Source organism: Choloepus didactylus, chromosome 8, assembly GCF_015220235.1.
Source record: "Choloepus didactylus isolate mChoDid1 chromosome 8, mChoDid1.pri, whole genome shotgun sequence".
Classification (NCBI taxonomy): Eukaryota; Metazoa; Chordata; class Mammalia; order Pilosa; family Megalonychidae; genus Choloepus; species Choloepus didactylus.
Window position 1 is genome coordinate 118,439,003 of NC_051314.1, and position 22,720 is coordinate 118,461,722.

Consider the following 22,720-nt stretch of genomic DNA (forward strand, 5'->3'; position numbering starts at 1 on the left):
AAGATGCCTGTTGTCCTCCCTCCCCAATTCCCCTTGACCCCTCAGTTAAGCCTAGAACAAAGGCCCAGAGAGAAGGGTGGAGTGCCTGGGCCTCTGGCTGTGAGGTGGCTTGTCCCCTCCTGGGTTGCCCCAGTACCTTCAGCATCCCCTATTACAGCACTAATGGCAACTTCAGTGTGCCTATTTCTCTACTTGGCTTTGTCCCCTTTTGCCTGTGGTAGGGCATGATCTTACTTATCCTTATATCACTGGTAGCTGGCACGTAAGATGGGCTTCAGAAATGCTTATTGAATGAATAAAAAACCTTTAGCCTACTTCACAATGGCACCTAGGGCACCCTCTGCCAACTTCACAATGTCACCTCAGACATAATTTTGCCTACTTCACAATGTCAGTTTCAACAGACTACAGAAATGGGCACTTCCCAGGGTGTCAGGGATATATCTAGTTTCAGCCCTGTCTGAATCACTCTCCACTGGTGGCTCCAGCCAATGCAGAGAAAAGCAAAGGATCAAAAGTCCTGAGCTGTAGCCAATGGATTTAGGTTCAACAGCCTGGTTTGGAGGGGCTATAACCACGGCGTTCTGAGAGAACTGTGAAGACCCCTCTCCTCAGGCCCCTCTCCAGAATGGCAAAGAATCAGACCTGCTCATAGGCAGGGGCGTGCATTTCACCACTGTTCAGGGTGCCTCTTCCGCTGCTACAGAGTGGCCGAGCCTGGAGGCAGAAGCTAGTGGTGTTGATGCGAACTGATACATTCAAGACTCAACTGTCCAGGGAAAGTGGCACGTAGCCGCGGCAGATCCCAGAAGTGCAACTGGGGAACTTTCTCAGCCCGGCCCACAGGTTGCTGGAGGGTCAGATTCAAAGGACCCGCCTTTCCCAGACCGGGACCCAGAAGGACGAAGGTTATTACCAAGGCCACGTGAGGCTTAACCGCCCCTAATAAGCCCTAAACAGGCAGGGCTAATGAAAGACGAAAGTTAAGGAAGTCCCGACCTCTGAGACGCGGCGCTCCGCTGCCAAGAGCCGCTCTCTCAGCTGCTGTTCCCTCCAGAGCGGCGCCTCGTCCGTGCAGCCGAGCCCAGGTCGCGGCCGCCGAGCCATGTCCCGCAGCTGTCAGGCCGAGCGCCTGGGGCTGCCCGCTCTGCCCGTCCCGCGGCGGCGGCGGCTGCTGCTGCTGCTGCTGCTGCTTGTGGCCTCCGCGGCGCCACCGAGCGTGGCAGGTGAGCAGTGCGCGCCCAGCGGCCCGCGGGTCGGGACCCCCGGGGGAGAAGCCGCCCCGCGCCGGCCAGGACCCCCGTCCGCGCCCCGCGGTGCCCGCCGCCGGCCTTCCGGAGCCGCGAGTTCCCGCCAAGTTTATTTCCAACAGGTGTTTTGTATCTGGGTGGACGCCAAGGAACGCGCTTCTGTGGGGAGACTGGCCGGTCGTGCTCCAGCCCTGTCTTAGCTCAGTGGTGGCCCCTGAGCGGGGAATGGGGTGTGCTGCTACAAACTTCAAAATTTGAGCTAGAATTCTTGGTGGCAGACAAATCGATTTTCTCCTACACCTACTCTTGGCCCGCAGAGCCTCCGCTTGTCCTAAAAGCTCTGGCCAAAGGGCATCTATATATATATATATTCAGTTCGCACAGAGATATGATTCCGGGCTGCCGTTATTTTTTTTTTTTTTACAGTAGCTTCAGCTTAAAATAATAAGAATTGCAATCTGGTATTATCAGCTTGATATATGCCAGAAAGCATGCTCAGGTACTGTATGTTTTTTCATGAAATTGTCACTCTGATACTAAATAAGATTATATCTCCATTCTTACAATCTCCAGTCTCCATCCGGAGATTGAGAGGTTACCAAAAGATACACAGCAAGTGAAAGCAGAGCTGAGTTGCCAAAGCAGATTTACTTAACTACTCCCCTATTGGTAAAACAGGTTTTATCCCTACAGGTATCAAGGTTATCAACACTAATCTCTTCCCTTTGCATCCCTAAAGAAAAAAAAAAAAGTTTTAGGTTGTTTGCTTCCATTCCCAATGAGTAAGACTAAGATTATGAACTACAAGGACTTGAAAGACTTCAAAAGTAATAGTAAAAGAGGATTAACTTTGTTTTATTTCATAATCCCTTTTCTGTGGGGAGCTTGTGCAAGGAGAATGGGGTGGAGCTCTGGGGAGGGTCCCGACTTCCCAAATATGTGTAGTGATTCTTTTTACACCACCTTTATCAACAAGTGTATGTGGTTACCAGGAGATTTCAAGGCCTTTGCTTTTGCAACCTGCACACTTACCGCAATCTTTCCAGTCTTTTAAGCTGCCCAGGCCTCAGCGATCAGAAGTGATGGGTCCCAGGCCTCACGACTCTTGATTTAGCTGCACATTCTGCTCTCTGCTTGGGCTGTGGAGGTGGCCGTGGTACTCTCTTTAGTCCAGGGAGCCCTGAGAGAGGGTAGAGAGTGTTTCAGAAATGGACATGGCTTTTGTGTCTGGAATGCTGGCTGAAATCTTTCTTCCTTTTCTGTTCTTCTTTTGGACTATTGAGATTATTTTAAATGTTGCTGTAGATAGAGGGGGCAGTCTGGGGTTGGAGACATTATTTTTCAGAAGATGGGACACTGTTCATTCAAGAAGGTATCACCTGGCAAGAAAGTATTTCTTAAACTGAGTTCCCCAAATAGTAAGCTGATTCCAGGCCAGGTGGGTCAGGAGTCAAGGCAGAGACTGAGGACATGCCCAGCAATTTGGCAAAGGGCTTCTTAGCATGATTTTGAAAGATGTCTGGTGATGCCCACATTGACTATTTCAATTAGAGTGACTTCTAGTTCCTTTGCTCTACCTGTATTAATCTATTTTTCATTGCAGCCTTTTGGATTTTTGTCTTACCCTTTTACTAAATTGTCAACCACTTGGGAGTAGAAAATAAGGAACTTTGCTACCTGTTGCTTTTCATGTTTTCTCTGCAGTGCCCAGCTCATTCCTCTGAACTTAGGAGGAATCAATAATCACTAAAGGAATTGCATTTTCATCCCCTTGGAATGAATTTTATATCCACTAACATGCATCTATTTATCCAAAAAAAACTTCTTTAATCTTTAAAGGTTGCTTTGTAGAAATTTCCAGCACATTCTTCCTAGCCATCCTTTCAAGCTACAGACATATACTGGCATTACATTTATCTTTCCAGATTGAAAATCCCCATATTTGTTTTTAGAATGTCCTTGTATAATTTTTAAGGGGTCTGTAGAGTGAAGTCAGGTTGTGTCTAGGGAAAGCAGATGGGCTGGCTGCTGAGAGACTCATAAGGTGACATGCTTGGTTAAAACTGATTCAGAATCTAGCTCTCAGTACTCCATGGCTACACTACAGAAATTCAGTCATTTCAGTGTCCTAGAGCTTGTGGGACCCAGGGAAGCCGATTTGCACTGATGTTCACCCAAGTCTACTCACTGGTATGCCCACTGTTAATTTTCAGCAAGAAACAGAACTGTCAAGCAGACTGAGTATCTATGTAGCCTATTCCAAGACATGTTCTCTTGCTACATGGGATAGGAGATATCAGGGATTCTCAGGCTGGAGGCCTGATTCAACTGCCTCCCAGTAGGCAGGCACTAGACATTTCAGTCTCACGACAAGAGTAGCCTCCACTGGATGGTGCTTGCACAGGAATGCTGCCTTTTCTACACTTCCAAGGCTCAGTAGGGCCGCTTGAGACTAACAGATTTCCTCTTGAGATAGATTAATGCCTTTATCTGGCAGTCCAGAGTTTACTGTCCTGGGATTTGTTCAACCTCCTTAATGTGGCTTGGCAGGCCTGTGCTTGGGGCCAATCTCAAATGATACTTTAACTCTTGTTTCCAAATTCACTTGAGGCGGGGCCTCACAGTTGCTCCATATGTTCATTCTTCCAATGGTAGTAATTCATTCTTGGAAGCTTAGTATTAAAGAGGTGGCATTCTAGAAACAGAAAACTCTTTGGAGCAAGACTGCCTGTTTTGGAATCCAGACTCCAACATGTAGGTATGGAGTCAGTGTTCAAACAGCATGACCTTTAGCCAGTATTTAATCTCTTTAGGCCTCGGTTTCCTCATCTGTGAAATGGGGATTACAATAGCATCTATTTCACAGGGCTGCTGTAAGGAACTTGCCTGGCGCACAGTAAGTACAATATAACTGAGTGGTCGTTAGAATTAGTCATTGGAGTTGCTTTTCCCTGGAAAGGCAACCAGGATTGCAGATGATAGTCTATGTGCTTCAAAGTAATAACTTTTTACAAAAGCAGGATGTCTCCTTAATCATAATTAACACTTAGGGAATTTGGAGTTCACACCAGTGCATTAGGCAGGTAGGTGTATTAGAAAACTGAGCAGTGTCTTAGGTATCTTTCCTGGGTTATAACTGACTAACTGAAATCACCTTGATTATTTTTATCTAAATGCATTTTTATTAACCTTTAGAATTTTCTGACTGTTTTACTTCTTTCTGAGCTTCACCAAGTCTTCCTACCATTCATCCCTTGGTGTTTCAGAACAAGAAGAAGTCAGTGCTCTCTGTAAACTCAAACAATTTTTTGTGCTCTCCCTGTATCAGTTTTTCTATTAAAATGTAATGCACAGTAAGTTCCAGAGCAATTCCTGGGAGAAGTGCCCATTTTTCTTCATTGTTAAATTTGTTTTCCTGCTCCTTCTGGAAACATGAATCCAATAGCAAAGATCAAAATCTTTGTTCAGGAGAAAATTAAAAAGGATATTTCTTCAGGGTTTAAACTAAGGTAGAACAATTTTTAAAAAAAAAGTTTTCATAGTGATTGAGTTTTCACAATATATAAACTATGAATCATGTTAAACTATGAATCATGTGACCTTCATATTGGGAATTTTTTCTGACACACAAAACAAATTTTTGTTTTCATACTTCATTAGGCATTAATTTTACATTATCACCTGTTTTCTTTTGCTTTTGCTCCAATCCAAATTATAAAGTAAACTAATGAGCCAGCAAAAGAAAACAGGTAGTAACATCCATCATGGAATGAGTCTCAAGGCATTTATTTTGTTTAACATTTTAGATTTTGTTGGGGTTTTGTCTATGCATTTAAGCTTTGTCTTTTTTTTTTTTTTTTTTTTTAATGGAGTAGGTTCCAATTACTCTTACAGGTTTACTTATATATAACAATATTTTGAAAGTTTAACTTTAAAATGTGGCTAGTAAATTTATTAATAATGGTATTATGTAGCTTCTTTGTACTATTGCAAAGCAGGAATTTACTTAATATGGTAAAAATGAAATTCTTAGAGGTAGTGGAATGATGAGGAAATTTTAGTCTAAAGCTGGAAACTGTATCTGCACAGACAACAGATAAAATATTACAATCTTCCTGGAGAAAACTGCAGAAGTCTCTTGGCTGAGAGATTTGAAAACAGAATGAACAAATCACTGAAAGTCTCTGAAATTTGTCAGTCAGCCTTGCAAGTGCAGTAAAAAATCCAGAATAAGGTATTGTCGAATTATTCAAGCCAGTGTTATTCTCTTTGGGGTCATTTCCAACCCTAAGATGCCAGAGCTCTAATTCATAATTAGAAATCAAGAATGATATGCTATGAACATGATAAGATTGTCTCCACGTGTGACCTTCCCAGGCAGTCTGAAAATTTGGGATTTAGGTGGCCACATAATCAATAAAGCATTGTGCTAGGCTCAAAGGAGTGGAGACAGCGAAATATCTGATGCCATCCTTGATCCTCAGGGAGCTCATAATCAAATTAAATGGACCAAATACATACCAAAAAAAAAAAAGTGATCAAGGTGAGGAGTGAGCTAAGAATGCCAAATCAGAATGGGACAGAGCTGACTTTCTATTGATAGGACTTTTGGCAAGAATTCTGATTTAAGCTAGCAACGAAGAAGAGGTACATTTCGTGGAGATGATGGAAAGGAGTGTTTCGATTCAAATAAATCTCCAGCATTTTTCTGCATTAGTGTTTTGTTGCTACGAAGCTTTTGTTTGTTTGTTTTTTAAGCTGTCATCTTTTCTACTTACCTGATACATTTGACACTCACGCACCCCATCTTATATCTTCTTGCCTGCCTGTTACTCTAGCTTCACACGGGTGTAACCTGGGGCACCTCACTTCAGCTGCACTGTGGGAATCTCGTTTCCACCTTGGAGCTTCTCTGAAATCATAACTACTTAGCACTAGAGTACATGGAAACCTTGGAGTGAGGACAGGAGCAGGTGGATTAATGCTCCGGTCTTCCATCCTGTCAGTGGAGACCTCCAAGGCTCATTCACAGCCTCCTGCTAGGCTCTCAGTGGAATCAAGCCCCAGCATCCACACCATGAATTAGCTTTCCCTCCTTCCCTGTTTCACTCTCTTACTTCCCCTCCTCTTGTTCCCTGGGATCATTTCCCAAAATAATCGTCCTTTCAGCATAAGTCTTAGGCTCTGATTTCTGGGGGACCAAGGCTAAAACATCTACTTATAATTTTGTTTCCTAGAGATTGTTAATTTGTGAATCAGTTATTCTCTTAATGGCTCTGGTGAATAGTCAAAGCAGATCTAAAAACCAGTTATCAATTTACATAGACCCCTTTCAAAGAAATGGGTAGAGGCAGGTGAAGGAAAGTGCAGTCCCAAGGTGCATGGAGCAAGGAAGATACTAAGCAACTGTGCTTAGTAAGCATAAAAGATAAATACAATTCAATGATCAGAATCAGTGGACTTTTAGCTAAGCCCAATCTTAATAGACTAAATTGCAATTAAATTTTTTTTTAATATTTTCTTATAAATACTGACTGCTCTTGCATTTCTCTCTCCTTTTCTCTAACCTTCTGAACACATTGGGCAAAAAGGGTATTAGTCAATATTGGAAAACTACTTACTCTACTGTCATAAATGAGGTCCTAGGAAAATTAGGTTCCAAATATTAGGAGAGAGTGATTTAGGCCATTTACTACTATTTTACAAATTCCTTCTTTCTAAGACAGGACTAGGAATTATTTTCATCTGAAAGCAACTAACTCATAGAAAATATCAGAGTACACATGTAAATAAAAAATTTAATTTGTGTGTTTGGGTTTTTAGGTAGAGAGAAAAATTAAATTGATGGGGCTTTTCCATCTTTATTTATAGAAGAAAATGCTAATTTTATAAAGTAAACATTCCCATTTCATGTATAAATATTTATCAAGTATGTTCATTTTGAGGATGTTGCTGCTAAAATGTTTAAATCTGATATTTCTTGTTCTCAGCTCTGGGGAAAACATCAACACATGGCACTTGGCTGTTGGGCTGGATAGACTTAAACCAAGAGCCGAACCATCCTATATTCCCTTTACTCTGGCTTGAATAACTAGTTACTTGAGTTATTTTAGACTAACTACTATGAATGAATGTTCTAAGAAAATTCAATTTTGTTTAAAGGACACACACAATTAACCCAGATTCATCAAAGCAGCATTTTTGGGCACCTATCTGGTGCCAGTTAAAATACTGCCAGATGAGTAGAAATGGGCCCTGCTTTCAGACACCTTGAGTATAAACAGGTTAGAATAAAATATGTAATCTTTTTCTACCCTTCCCCTATTACCCTTCTCATATCATTCCCTCCCAACATGGAGATGTTTTTTTTAAAAATAGAAAAATATAATGGCTTAAGCAATGAAAGGATTTAAGAAAATCAGAAAACAGCATGGAAAACAAGAAAGAGTAGCTACATAGAGAAAACATTGAGTAATGGAGGACATCAGTTAGAGGTGGCGTGAGAAACTCAGAATTTGACTTTATTTTCAAAGCAATGCCTATATCAGTCAGCTCATTAGTAAAATTTACAATTGAATTCTCTTGAGGACTGGGGTGAAGGGTTTTGTATGCATGGAGGTATACCACTGTCCAAAAAAACACAGATTTGCAGAAGTTTATTACTGGTGCTCAGGAAATTAGGTAGTACTGGCAACAGCGAAAATGCAGTACTTTAAAAGTGCTTTCATTTCCTTGAGCAAAGCAAGTTGTACAGCAAACAGGGTTGTTGGAAAGGAACGTGATGAGAAAGCCGGGCCTAGAATGCTCAGATGAGAAATGCCAAGGTTTTAGAGAGGGGGACAAGGCTAAACTCATGCCATATTATAACTCAGAAGTTAGGATTTAGGGGATGATAATGACTACTGAATCATTATATAGATATTCTTTTTTCCTTTCTGGTATGTTAGAATAGAGGGAAATACCTGAAATCTCTGAACTGCAGTCCGGCTGCCTTGATCTCTGGTAATGACTGTATGACTATCTAGCCTTTATCTTGTGATTGTAAAAACCTTGTGGCTGACCCTCACTTATACCCCTTATCCTGTTTTTCACTTCTACAGTCTTATGATCACTAAAGACAGCCCCTAATGTTTATTAAAGAAAGGCCTTGAGTCAGCCCAGAACTAACCCACCCCAATACCAAATAATCTCTAACCTCATCATCTCAAGCCATTGTGCTCATTATCCTAAAACGTGTCTATTGGTTCTGTAGAACAGTCAGTTACTGCAGTTCTGGGAGACATTTTTTAGGTCGATAAGCCTCTGATCTCCTGCTTTGAGCCTAGCAGTAAACTCTCTCTTTGAAACTCTGGTGTCTCAGGAATTGGTCATTTTAGCATGGTGGGCAGAGAACCCATTGGTTTTGATTGGTATCAATATGATTGGAAATGAAAGGAGAGATGCTTTCCTCTCACCTTCCTTTTTTCTTTTACAGTTCCTGTTTGTGGTCCCTCCCCCTACCACAGCTTTTTGTGGCTGCTTTTTATTTAGCAAGCCATGCTTCCTCATTGCCCCACAGGGATCCCTGGAGGTGAAGGTAGAAAAGAAGGTGTGAGAAAAGCTGGGGAAGGGGTGAGGCTGTGGCGATTGGATCCAGCTCTGTTTGGAAAACAAGTTTATTGCATTTGGGAGGTGCATAAGGCCAATTGGCCTCACCAAAAATTAGACTATTATTTGACACACTGAGTCTATTGACAAAGTATTCGGCACCTGTGTTTATTAACATCATGGCTTCCACTTTTTAAAGAAAGCCTAACATTATGGTCATGAGTTGTGAGGGAGAGAGAGGGGACAAGGATGGATTCGGGCTTCAGGCTGAGAGATCATGGAGCTAGATCGAGGATGGGTTAGGAGGGAACATGAGTTTGGTTTTGGATAGTTTGAATTTTTAGGGCTTATTGAATCTTCCAGATGGTTTTATCAACTGTGCTGTTGGGTGTGCAAGGTAAAGAGAAATTCACAGAGAATATGGAAAAGAGGCAGGCAAAGGAGGAGATTCAGGAGAGAGTAATGTCCCAAACGCTATGGGAGGAAAGAGTTTTCAGAATGAAGGAGTGGTGACTGGGTCAAATGCTTCCAGAAGGCCATGTGACATCAAGGCTCAAGGATTTTGTTAGTGAGCTAGTCAGGAGCATACCGTGGCCTGGTGGGGATGGAAGCCAGACTGTCGCAGGCTGAGGAGAGGAAGGCAAGAAGTGGAGTGTCTGAGTGCATATCTCTTTCCAGAAGATGAGGCCTGGCAGCATGCACATCTTGTTCACGGCACCTAATCCAGTCCTGATATGGTGTAGACACTATAAAATTTGTAATAAATGCATGAATGGAGTGAGATTCAGGCAATAGCTCAATCTGGCCATGGAATCCAGAGAGGGCTTTCGTAGTGGTTTTATGTTAATATGTTGAAGGGGGGGTGGGGGGAGAAGCCACGGCAGAGAGAGAGAGCTTTACGGTACTGGAACAAGAAGATAGAGGATGGAACAAAGTTTCTAAATGAGGCAAGAGAGGTGGGGTCCAGAGCATGGGTGGAGGGATTGAGGTGGACAAGAAGGGAGAGATGGGGATGACTGCAGGACTCATGAGGATAAAATTTACAAGATAATCAAGTTGAGGAGTTCACAGCTGATTGTTTTTTTTCTGCAAAGTAGGAATCTGATGTCATGTATGGAGAATTAAGAAGGAGAAATAGGATAAGGAGCCTGCAAATAGTGATACTTTGGCCCAGCTGCTGAGGGGAGTGGATAAAGTTGCTGACCGTGGATGGGAACCCTCTGCTTGACTGAATGAATTAAGCTCCAGCCTGCCCAGAATCCCGCCTTCTAAGGATGAAGCATTTAGGCCCACTCCTATGATGCTCTAGGATGCTGTAACCATGTCCCAACCTTCCACCTGGTTCTCTGTGCTTTGGGCACATCCCCCTTGACCAAGGCTCTGGTTTTCCCCTACTTATAACAAGGATGAACAAGAGAGGTAGTTTCCTAATTCTAAAAGAATGGACATCTTTAAAAGCAAATATGTTGGAATTGTTGGCTACATAGGTAAAATGTGTCAGCAACTCAGTTAAATGGTGTTCTGTCATTGTTCCCGTTCCTTTTCTTCCAGAAGTCTTCTATGCAACTGCATACTGGATACCTTCTGAAAAGAAAATAGTAGTCAAGGATATACTGGACCAGAATGGGGATGCCTACGGCTTTTACAATGACTCTATGAAAACTACAGGCTGGGGCATCCTGGAGATCAAAGCAGGCTATGGTTCTCACATCCCGAGCAATGAGATCATCATGTTCACAGCTGGCTTTTTGGAGGGTTACCTCACTGCCGAGTAAGTACCCCAGTAATGGTAGAGTAACTGCCGTGTAACCTCTGTCCCTTTCTCCTACAGTGGCTTTTGTCTTCCTGGTATTGTACATTAGAACTGAAAAGTAGGTTAGGTCCTTCTCACATGATAGAAACAATTGTACCTATGATCGTATCTGCCTAGGAAGAACAAAGCCCCCAGTTGTGGCACTCTTCAATTCTCATGGCACTTATGATTAGTATTTTTAATCTTTCCTTCTCATGAAACTATTTTCAAGGGCAGCCAAGCCATTTAGTCCTACCAGTCATTTATTGTCTGGTAGAAAGCAAATGAGAGGTGGAGTGACTCCTTGAGAACTACAAAACAGGAAAGATTAATTAAAAATAATATGTAGGGTGTTTTATTTTCAACAGTCATGAAGCAATACTTCTGAATGGGCAAAGGGATTTTAAAAGGAAATTTTAATGAGTCTAACATAAAGATTCCTTCCAGCTTTATTGTTTCTTGTTTCTGGTGTCTTATAAAAATATCAAGGATGTAGTTAATAATAATGCAATCACGATACATCCTTTTTAGAGAAAAGGTCTTTAAGGGAAATAAAGTTGTGGCTCATGTAATCAAGACTCACTCCTCCTTTGATATAAAAAGTGTCTTGATGATGTCTTTTATTCTCTGTGACCTAGATTGTTTAGTGCAGTTTAACCAAACCTTATTTTAGGCTATTAGTGCCTTAGTCATAGTAAATGATGGACTGATCTTAATCTATTTCTCAGTATTAGAGATTATATCACATGTTGACTGACTAGGCATTAGGCTCTGACTCCACTTGTTTTTTCTTTAAATACAAATTCATTTTTTATTTTTATACCCAGTATTTCCTAGCTTACCATAAAAGTACCCTGAGCAACCCACCATTGTACAAACTGAATGAGATGTTTAAAACTGTATTGTGCATTTAAAAATCTCAACTTGTCATCCTTCCCCCCAAACCTGCTCTTTCTATATCCACTGAGTTCTGATTGGGTTAATTAAATTTAGCTGCAGGTTTGGAGAAAGAATTCTGCCTGATGTTGTGTGAATATAAATGGTTAGATTAACTCATGGATGACATACACAATGGGTTATTAAGGGATGCTGTGATTTGCAGTGAGCAGCTCTTACCTATGAGAAACCTCTGAAAATAATCGTCTCTTCCTTGGGTATTTCGGTTGGTGTCATTGTTAGAGAAAGCCCACGGACTTGACTGAGACAGCTTCTAACAAAGATGACATTTCTGATATTCTTATGTTTTAGGAAAAAATAAATTTCATCATCTCATATTAGTCACTTTTAGGGTGGTTTTATCATTTTACCTTCTTACCATATAAAGCATTTACTCATCCTTGAGTACTTTTATCAATTTACCAACTAAATACATAGCAAAAGGAGGTGTTCTATTCATAATTTTTATATACTTCTGAAATAGAATGAAAACTAACTTGCTTACTTTTTTATTTCTTAAAAAAAGACCCTCAGCTGCTACTCAGTAACAGATTTCTGGTTTACTTTGTCTTTTTGCCATGCCCTCCCAAAGAATATTCCACATGTATAAGTCAGTCTTTTAAGGTTTAAAAACAAAACTTCCTGCAAATTGCAACTCATGCTTTGAGGACCTAGCCACAAGTCTGCAATCCTTTGGAGCAGTAGTAGCACCCCATGTGCAAACAGTCAGGAGCATGAGCAAGACGGGGCTAGTAATCTCAGTGTGGTGCTAAATCCTTAAGGAAAAACTCTCGACAGCATCTGTGCTTCAGAGAACAACCTCAAAAGAGTGCTTTAATAATACGTTCCATAGGACTCCAGGAAAGCAAAGCACCTCAGTGGGCCAGAATAGTCAAAGAAGGCTTTTGGAGAAGAAGTCAGTTTTGGGTCTGGTGCTTGACAGGCAAGAACCATCTGGCTTGGCTGGGGAGAAGGACAGAGTGAATCATTCTAGGCAGAAGATAGCAGCATGGAGTACTGAAAAAGGGCACCAGATCTGAAATGAGTAAGTTGCATTTACAATGAGCTAAAGACTGGAGGCTGTGATTAAGCAAACAGAGGGTAACAGGTTTGGAAAAGCAGTGGAGGCCGTATTGTGGAAAGCTGTAGTGGAAATCCATTGAGCAGTTATTCTGTACTTCAAGCACAAGTTTCTTGAATGTGAGAGCAAACCTCTCTGTTCATCTCTTTCGAGTATTTCTCACAGTGGTAATTATCCCCACCTCCTCAAGGCTTGGGATACTGAGAGTGTGAGCCCACCTCTGCTGTGCTAAACATTATACAGCTCATTGCACAGCAGACAATGTTTGGTGAACAGGAAGATGCCTGATAATAGGACAGAAGGGGGTGGAAGGAAGAGAGGTCAGTATTTATATTTGTAAAAGAAGAAGAGAAAGAGGAGGAGGGGAGAAGAAAAAAGAAGAGGAGGAGAAGAAGAAGGAGAATTACATTCAAAACGATCTTTAGAAGGGCCTTTCCCATAAGCTATTTGTCAGCGGCTGTCATCCTAATTGCGTTATTGAAAAGTCAAATATAATATGGGAATTTCTGAATTGGCATACATTTAAAGGGCCTGGTCTTTACCTAGCTCAAAGCTACGAATGGTGGCTGTGACCCAGCATGATTAGAATGGACCCCTGGCATTATTGCCTGTTAATAACTCACCAATGTCACCATCCAAGGCCAAGGGGTAGGGACGATGGGAGACAGGCAGGGGACTACTGACTTGGCACAGGAAATGGAGGCTCATTACAAATTCTGATGCCCAAGAGTTTATTTTGAAGGAGGAAGATTTGTTGGATTGAGTAGAGAAGCTGGGCTCCCAGCAGGGAGACTCCAGCAGAGAGAGAGAATAGGAGATGCTGGAAGGATTCACCGGATTGTGACTCCCAGACCTAAGGCACCACCAAGGACTGCTTCAATCAGCATCACAACTGCAGAGCCCACCATGCACAGTCTCAGCTTTGTGAGAGATAGGGTGGCTCCCTCAGAGCAAAGCTATCCCAAATTCTCTGAAGCAAAGTATAAGAGCTAAAACGTCAACCACCTGGAAGCCATGACTACAGCTACAAACCAGTAGTGGAGAAGGAATATGGGACACAGACTAGTTTTTATTTTTAGCTACATATGGGCAGTTGTCTGAGCAGTAATAGCATCTTTAGATACAGACATACCTCCAGCAAGTATTTAATTATGTGCTCACTAGGTTTAATTGAATACTGTTTTTCCGATTCTATTAGAGATGAGTCAGAAGTATGAAGTGCATGTTGCCATGTAATGATTCAATGTCAAAGTAGCAGCCTTGGCCAAATTGGAGTTCCTTCCTGTGTTCTTTTAATGATATGGGGGGGGGGGAGATTCCCTAAGAATGGCAAATTCAGAAACTTGGTGTCTCACTAATGATGCAAAAGCTGATAAATAGTCATAAATTTTTAATAAAATGAGGCATGAAACCTTTCTGAAAAGAATGGAGATGAGGGTGTGGGGATTGAGTCTGCTCTAGTTTTTAATGAAGCAGCCAATCTCTTGTGTTGCTGAACAGCTGAAACGACCTCCACTGGAATTACCGAGCTTGAGTGAGTCAATTTAATGCAACAAACACTTGTTATGTTACCTTGTGCCAGGTTTGGAGTGTAAGAGGGAGGATAAGGGGGAGAATTAGCTCCTGAGTACATTCTTCAAAGTTCTTTCAACAACCTTTAAGTTAGTATATTGATGTAACGATTGCTAAGACTGATGAAAAGAGGTTATAGCAAGATCATGGCACAAGGAGAAATAGAAGTGAAAAGGAGGTGCCATTTTTGTGTGTTTGGGCTACCACCACAAAGTACAACAAGGATTTCCTCCACACCCTCGGCTTGTTCCTTTTGATGTTACAACTTGAATATGCTTCCAGGTAGGGGAAAACAAGTAAGATTCAAGTAGGACACAGCCCCACCCTGAAAAAATATCAAATGACCCTTCAACTAGTATTTATTTGAAACTTAACATGGACCACAAAAACAATGATGATGATGATAACAACTAACATTTATGTACATTTATCATGTGTCAGGCACTGTTCAAAGCATTTTGTATATGTTAAATCATTTAATCCACAACGACCCTATGAGATTTGACATAGAGGAGTTAAATCAATAGCAAAAGTCACAAAGCTACTAAGTAGGAGCCAGGATTGGAAATCAGGCTGTCTAGCTCGAGAGTTTGCCTGTACGTGCACACCTACACCCACACACACAAATGCACACACAAAGGGTTAATCACTATGGAAGATCTTAAAGAATCCCAATATGGTCCCTGACCCAGAGAGTCAAAACAGTGAAAGAGTAGGCAAGCAGTAAATGATGTGGATTTAGGAAAGGGTGGTTGTACATCTACATGATTCTCAGATATGAAAGGGTATGAGAGGTGCTAAGGTGAAGGAAGTCTTGGCCAGCTTGGGAGGAAACTTGACTTTATACACCATTGGACCTGTGAGTAAATCTAACATGTCCATGAAGTAGATTCTAGTGTTATCTTCATTTTATAGATGAGAATTCAGAAGCGTGGAGAAGTTCAGACCCTTGTTTATGGTCATATAGCTTAGAAGTAATTGAGTCATGCTTTGAACTTAGAATTCAAAGCCTGTGCTATACTATATATACACACTGCTACACTATATTGCTCCACCACAGAAAAGTGTAAGAGCCCAACCCAGGGATCTGAAAAGGAGGCCTCAACTGGAGGAGTCCCAAGTGGATTGTGCTTGGCAAGGCCCCTGAATGGAACAAGATCAGTGGAGGGCTTTGTTTATGATCTCAAGGTAGAGGTTTCTGTTCTCCTGCTTTGAATGTCAGAATAAAAAATCTAGCCTGCACAAAAAAATTGAAAATACATACTTTTAAAATTCCAAAGTAGTCACCCTCCTATGTTTCCGTCTGTCTTTTCCACAAGTATGTAAACATCCTTGGCTCCCACTCTCCAAAGCAAGATGAGTGTTTCTGGAGGCAATATCTGCCATATCTGCGGTATCATTCTATGTTATCTATCAATCTATGTGTCTGTCAATCTATCAATCCATTTTATGAACACTTGAGTGTAGATTGTATACATCATGCTCCCGAAACACTTAGTATATTTCTTAAAAACAAGAGTACTCACTTATGTAACCAGCCACCTTAAGTTCAGTTATCAAGATATTTAACATTAACATCAAGCATACAAGTCTGTATTCTATTTTTTCTTATGTCTCAATAATATCCCATAGAAACTTTTCTCCTCCTTTGCAAGACCCTATCCAGAATCATGTATTGCATTTAATTGTCTTTATCTCTTTAGTTGCTCTTTCTTTTTTAAAAAAAAATTGTGTTAACATAAATACAACATAAACTTTTGCATCTCAGCCACTCCCTAGCATCCGAGTCAATGGGATTAATCACCTTCACAATATTGCAGTACTTTTACCACCTTCTATTACTAAAACATTCCCAACTCCCCAAGCAGAAACCCTGCATCCACTATTCATTAACTCTCCATTCCCCTTATCACCCTGTGCCTGGCAACCTGTATTCTAGTTTCTGTCTCAATGAGCTTGCATATTCTCCAATAATTTCTTTGTAGTTATCATGGGGCTTAAATTTAACACCCTGAATCTATAATAGTCTTGTCTGCTTTGATATCAACTTAACTTCAATAGTATACACAAACTATATTACTATACACCTTTCCCTCCACCTTTATGCAGTTCTTGTCATAAATAATAATGTTTATACATTCTAAGTCCCAAACCACTGATTTATTATTATATTCTATGCATTTACCTTTTAGATCCTGTAGGAAATAAAAAGTGGAGTCACAAACCAAATATACAGCAGTACTGGCATTTATATTTACCAATGTCATGACACGTATCGAAGATCCCTATTTCTCCATGTGAATCTATTGTCTATTGTCCTTTCCTTTTTTTTTTTTTTTTTTTTTTTAATCATCATTTTATTGAGATATATTCACATACCACGCAGTCATACAAAACAAATTGTACTTTCGATTGTTTACAGTACCATTACATAGTTGTACATTCATCACCTAAATCAATCCCTGACACCTTCATTAGCACACACACAAAAATAACAAGAATAATAATTAGAGTGAAAAAGAGCAATTGAAGTAAAAAAGAACACTAGGTACCTTTGTCTGTTTGTTTGCTTCCCCTACTTTTCTACACATCGATCCATAAACTAGACAAAGTGGAGTTTGGTCCTTATGGCATTCCCAATCCCACTGTCACCCCTCATAAGCTACATTTTTATACAACTGTCTTCGAGATTCATGGGTTCTGGGTTGTAGTTTAATAGTTTCAGGTATCCACCACCAGCTACCCCAATTCTTTAGAACCTAAAAAAGGTTGTCTAAAGTGTGCGTAAGAGTGCCCACCAGAGTGATCTCTCGGCTCGTTTTGGAATCTCTCTGCCACTGAAGCTTATTTCATTTCCTTTCACATCCCCCTTTTGGTCAAGAAGATGTTCTCCATCCCACGATGCCGGGTCTACATTCCTCCCCGGGAGTCATATTCCACGTTGCCAGGGAGATTCACTTCCCTGGGTGTCTGATCCCACGTAGGGGGGAGGGCAGTGATTTCACCTTTCAAGTTGGCTTAGCCAGAGAGAGAGGGCCACATCTGAGCAACAAAGAGGCATTCAGGAGGAGACTCTTAGGCACAAATACAGGGAGGCCTAGCCTCTCCTTTGCAGCAACCGTCTTCCCAAGGGTGAAACTTATGGTAGAGGGCTCAACCCATCAAACCACCAGTCCCCTATGTCTGTGGTCATGTTAGCAACCACGGAGGTGGGGTAGGCGAATACCCCTGCATTCTCCACAGGCTCCTCAAGGGGGCACTACATCGTTTTTTTTTTTTTTTTTTTTTTTTTTTTTTCCTTGTTTGTCTTTTTTCTTTTTTTTTTTTTTTAACTTTCCCTTCTTTTTTCAAATCAACTGTATGAAAAAAAAGTTAAAAAGAAAACAAACATACAATAAAAGAACATTTCAAAGAGACCATAGCAAGGGAGTAAGAAAAAGACAACTAACCTAAGATAACTGCTTAACTTCCAACATGTTCCTACTTTACCCCAAGAAAGTTACATACTATAGCAACATTTCAGTGAACTTGTTCCTACTACATCCATCAGAAATTAACAGACCATAGTCATTTCTGGGCATCCCCAGAACGTTAAATAGCTTATCTGTTCTTCTTGGATTATTGTTCCCCCTTCCTTAATTGCTCTCTACTGCTAGATCCCCTACATTCTACATTATAAACCATTTGTTTTACATTTTTCAAAGTTCACATTAGTGGTAGCATATAATATTTCTCTTTTTGTGCCTGGCTTATTTCGCTCAGCATTATGTCTTCAAGGTTCATCCATGTTGTCATATGTTTCACCAGATCGTTCCTTCTTACTGCCGCGTAGTATTCCATCATGTGTATATACCACATTTTATTTATCCACTCATCTGTTGATGGACATTTGGGTTGTTTCCATCTCTTGGCAATTGTGAATAATGCTGCTATGAACATTGGCGTGCAGATATCTGTTCGTGTCACTGCTTTCCGATCTTCCGGGTATATCCCGAGAAGTGCAATCGCTGGATCGAATGGTAGCTCTATCTCTAGTTTTCTAAGGAACTGCCAGACTGACTTCCAGAGTGGCTGAACCATTATACAGTCCCACCAACAATGAATAAGAGTTCCAATTTCTCCACATCCCCTCCAGCATTTGTAGTTTCCTGTTTGTTTAATGGCAGCCATTCTAACCGGTGTTAGATGGTATCTCATTGTGGTCTTAATTTGCATCTCTCTAATAGCTAGTGAAGCTGAACATTTTTTCATGTGTTTCTTGGCCATTTGTATTTCCTCTTCAGAGAACTGTCTTTTCATATCTTTTGCCCATTTTATAATTGGGCTGTCTGTACTATTGTCATTGAGTTGTAGGATTTCTTTGTATATGCAAGATATCAGTCTTTTGTCAGATACATGGTTTCCAAAAATTTTTTCCCATTGAGTTGGCTGCCTCTTTACCTTTTTGAGAAATTCCTTTGAGGTGCAGAAACTTCTAAGCTTGAGGAGTTCCCATTTATCTATTTTCTCTTTTGTTGCTTGTGCTTTGGGTGTAAAGTCTAGGAAGTGGCCTCCTAATACAAGGTCTTGAAGATGTTTTCCTACATTATCTTCTAGGAGTTTAATGGTACTTTCTTTTATATTGAGATCTTTGGTCCATTTTGAGTTAATTTTTGTGTAGGGGGTGAGGTAGGGGTCCTCTTTCATTCTTTTGGATATGGATATCCAACTCTCCCAGCCCCATTTGTTGAAAAGACCATTATGGCTCAGTTCGGTGACTTTGGGGGCCTTATCAAAGATCAGTCGGCCATAGATCTGAGGGTCTATCTCTGAATTCTCAATTCGATTCCATTGATCTATATGTCTATCTTTGTGCCAGTACCATGCTGTTTTGGCAACTGTGGCTTTATAATAAGCTTCAAAGTCAGGGAGTGTAAGTCCTCCCACTTCGTTTTTCTTTTTTAAAGTGTCTTTAGCAATTCGAGGCATCTTCCCTTTCCAAATAAATTTGATAACTAGCTTTTCCAAGTCTGCAAAGTAGGTTGTTGGAATTTTGATTGGGATTGCATTGAATCTGTAGATGAGTTTGGGTAGAATTGACATCTTAATGACATTTAGCCTTCCTATCCATGAACATGGAATATTTTTCCATCTTTTAAGGTCCCCTTCTATTTCTTTTAGTAGAGTTATGTAGTTTTCTTTGTATAGGTCTTTTACATCTTTGGTTAAGTTTATTCCTAGGTACTTGATTTTTTTTAGTTGCTATTGAAAATGGTATCTTTTTCTTGAGTGTCTCTTCAGTTTGTTCATTTCTAGCATATAGAAACATTACTGACTTATGTGCATTAATCTTGTATCCCGCTACTTTGCTAAATTTGTTTATTAGCTCTAGTAGGTGTATCGTTGATTTCTCAGGGTTTTCTAGATATAAGATCATATCATCTGCAAACAATGACAGTTTTACTTCTTCTTTTCCAATTTGGATGCCTTTTATTTCTTTGTCTTGCCGGATTGCCCTGGCTAGCACTTCCAGCACAATGTTGAATAACAGTGGTGACAGTGGGCATCCTTGTCTTGTTCCTGATCTTAGAGGGAAGGCTTTCAGTCTCTCACCATTGAGTACTATGCTGGCTGTGGGTTTTTCATATATGCTCTTTATCATGTTGAGGAAGTTTCCTTCAATTCCTACCTTTTGAAGTGTTTTTATCAAAAACGGATGTTGGATTTTGTCAAATGCTTTTTCAGCATCTATTGAGATGATCAATTGATTTTTCCCTTTCGAGTTTTTAATGTGTTGTAATACATTGATTGTTTTTCTTATGTTGAACCATCCTTGCATGCCTGGAATGAACCCCACTTGGTCATGGTGTATGATTTTTTTAATGTGTCTTTGGATTCGATTTGCAAGTATTTTGTTGAGGATTTTTGCATCTATATTCATTAGGGAGATTGGCCGGTAGTTTTCCTTTTTTGTAGCATCTTTGCCTGGTTTTGGTATTAGATTGATGTTAGCTTCATAAAATGAATTAGGTAGTGTTCCATTTTTTTCAATGTTTTGAAAGAGTCTGAGTAAGATTGGTGTCAGTTCTTTCTGGAAAGTTTGGTAGAATTCCCCTGTGAAGCCATCTGGCCCTGGGCATTTATTTGTGGGAAGATTTTTGATGACTGATTGGATCTCTTTGCTTGTGATGGGTTGGTTGAGGTCTTCTATTTCTTCTCTGGTCAGTCTAGGTTGTTCATATGTTTCCAGGAAATTGTCCATTTCTTCTACATTATCCAGTTTGTTGCCATACAGTTGTTCATAATATCCTCTTATAATTTTTTTAATTTCTTCAGGATCTGCAGTTATGTCACCTTTTTCATTCATTATTTTGTTTATATGGGTCTTCTCTCTTTTTGATTTTGTCAGTCTAGCTAGGGGCTTGTCAATCTTGTTGATCTTCTCAAAGAACCAACTTTTGGTGATATTTATCCTTTCTATTGTTTTTTTGTTCTCTATGTCATTTATTTCTGCTTTAATCCTTGTTATTTCTTTTCTTGTACTTGGTTTAGGATTGGTTTGCTGTTCATTTTCTAGCTTCTTCAGTTGATCCATTAGTTCTTTGATTTTGGCTCTTTCTTCCTTTTTAATATATGCGTTTAGTGCTATAAATTTCCCCCTTAGCACTGCTTTTGCTGCATCCCATAGGTTTTGGTATGTTGTGTTCTCATTTTCATTCGTTTCTATATATTTAGCAATTTCTCTTGCTATTTCTTCTTTAACCACTGATTGTTTAGGAGTGTGTTGTTTAACCTCCAGGTATTTGTGAATTTTCTAAGTCTCTGATGGTTATTGACTTCTAATTGTATTCCATTGTGGTCAGAGAATGTGCTTTGAATAATTTCAATCTTTTTAAATTTATTGAGGCTTGTTTTATGTCCCAGCATATGATCTATTCTGGAGAAAGTTCCGTGAGCACTAGAAAAGTATGTGTATCCTGGTGATTTGGGATGTAATGTCCTGTAGATGTCTGTTAAATCTAATTCATTTATCAGATTGTTTAGGTTTTCAATTTCCTTATTGGTCTTCTGTCTGGTTGATCTATCTATAGGAGAGAGTGATGTGTTGAAGTCTCCCACAATTATTGTGGAAACATCAATTGCTTCCTTTAGTTTTGCCAAAGTTTCTCTCATGTATTTTGTGGCACCTTGATTGGGTGCATAGACATTTACGATTGTTATTTCTTCTTGCTGAATTGCCCCTTTTATTAGTATGTAGTGGCCTTCTTTGTCTCTCAAAACATCCCTGCATTTGAAGTCTATTTTATCTGAGATTAATATTGCTACACCTGCTTTCTTTTGGCTGTAGCTTGCATGAAATATTTTTTTCCATCCTTTCACTTTCAGTTTCTTTGTGTCCCTGTGTCTAAGATGAGTCTCTTGTATGCAACATATTGATGGTTCATTTTTTTTGATCCATTCTGCGAATCTATATCTTTTAATTGGGGAGTTTAATCCATTTACATTCAACGTTAAAACCGTGAAGGCATTTCTTGAATCGGCCATCTTATCCTTTGGATTATGTTTGCCATATTTTTCCCTCTCTCTATTAATATCCTTTATTGTACCCATACCGAATCTCTTTAGTACTGAACCTTTCTCCAAGTCTCTCTGTCCTGTCTTTGTTTGTCTGTCTGTAGGGCTCCCTTTAGTATCTCCAGTAGGGCAGGTCTCTTGTTAGCAAATTCTCTCAGCATTTCTTTGTCTGTGAAAAATTTAAGCTCTCCCTCAAATTTGAAGGAGAGCTTTGCTGGATAAAGTATTCTTGGCTGGAAATTCCTCTCACTCAGAATTTTAAATATATCGTGCCACTGCCTTCTCGCCTCCATGGTGGCTGCTGAGTAGTCACTACTTAGTCTTATGCTGTTTCCTTTGTATGTGGTGAATTGCTTTTCTCTTGCTGCTTTCAGAACTTGCTCCTTCTCTTCTATGTTTGACAGTGTGATCAGTATATGTCTCGGAGTGGGTTTTTTTGGATTTATTCTATTTGGAGTTCGCTGAGCATTTATGATTTGTGTATTTATGTTGTTTAGAAGATTTGGGAAGTTTTCCCCAACAATTTCTTTCAATACTCTTCCTAGACCTTTACCCTTTTCTTCCCCTTCTGGGACACCAATGAGTCTTATATTCGGACGTTTCATATTATCTATCATATCCCTGAGGTCCATTTCGAGTTTTTTCAATTTTTTTCCCCATTCTTTCTTTTATGTTTTCATTTTCCATTCTGTCATCTTCCAGGTCACTGATTCGTTGTTCAACTTCCTCTAGTCTTGTACTATGAGTGTCCAGAATCTTTTTAATTTGGTCAACAGTTTCTTTAATTTCCATAAGATCATCCATTTTTTTATTTAGTCTTGCAATGTCTTCTTTATGCTCTTCTAGGGTCTTCTTGATTTCCTTCATATCCCGTACTAGGGTCTCATTGTTCATCTTTAGTTCTTTGAGTAGCTGCTCTAGGTGTGTCTCTTCTGGTCTTTTGATTTG

The 22,720-nt window shown here is 40.2% G+C and overlaps 1 protein-coding gene across 2 annotated transcripts in view; it reads left to right on the forward strand.

The window, feature by feature from the left end:
• The first annotated feature begins 562 nt into the window (after positions 1-562).
• PLBD1 (phospholipase B domain containing 1) overlaps positions 563-22,720 on the forward strand; it is a 74,726-nt gene continuing 52,568 nt past the window's right edge. For both annotated transcript variants that reach the window (XR_005218384.1, XM_037846319.1), the window contains exons 1-2: positions 563-1,226; positions 10,389-10,608. Coding sequence is in view for 1 of the 2 variants with exons in the window: in XM_037846319.1 (XP_037702247.1) it covers positions 1,106-1,226; positions 10,389-10,608 (341 nt within the window). In the remaining variant the exon portion in view is untranslated. The remainder of the gene's footprint in view (positions 1,227-10,388; positions 10,609-22,720) is intronic.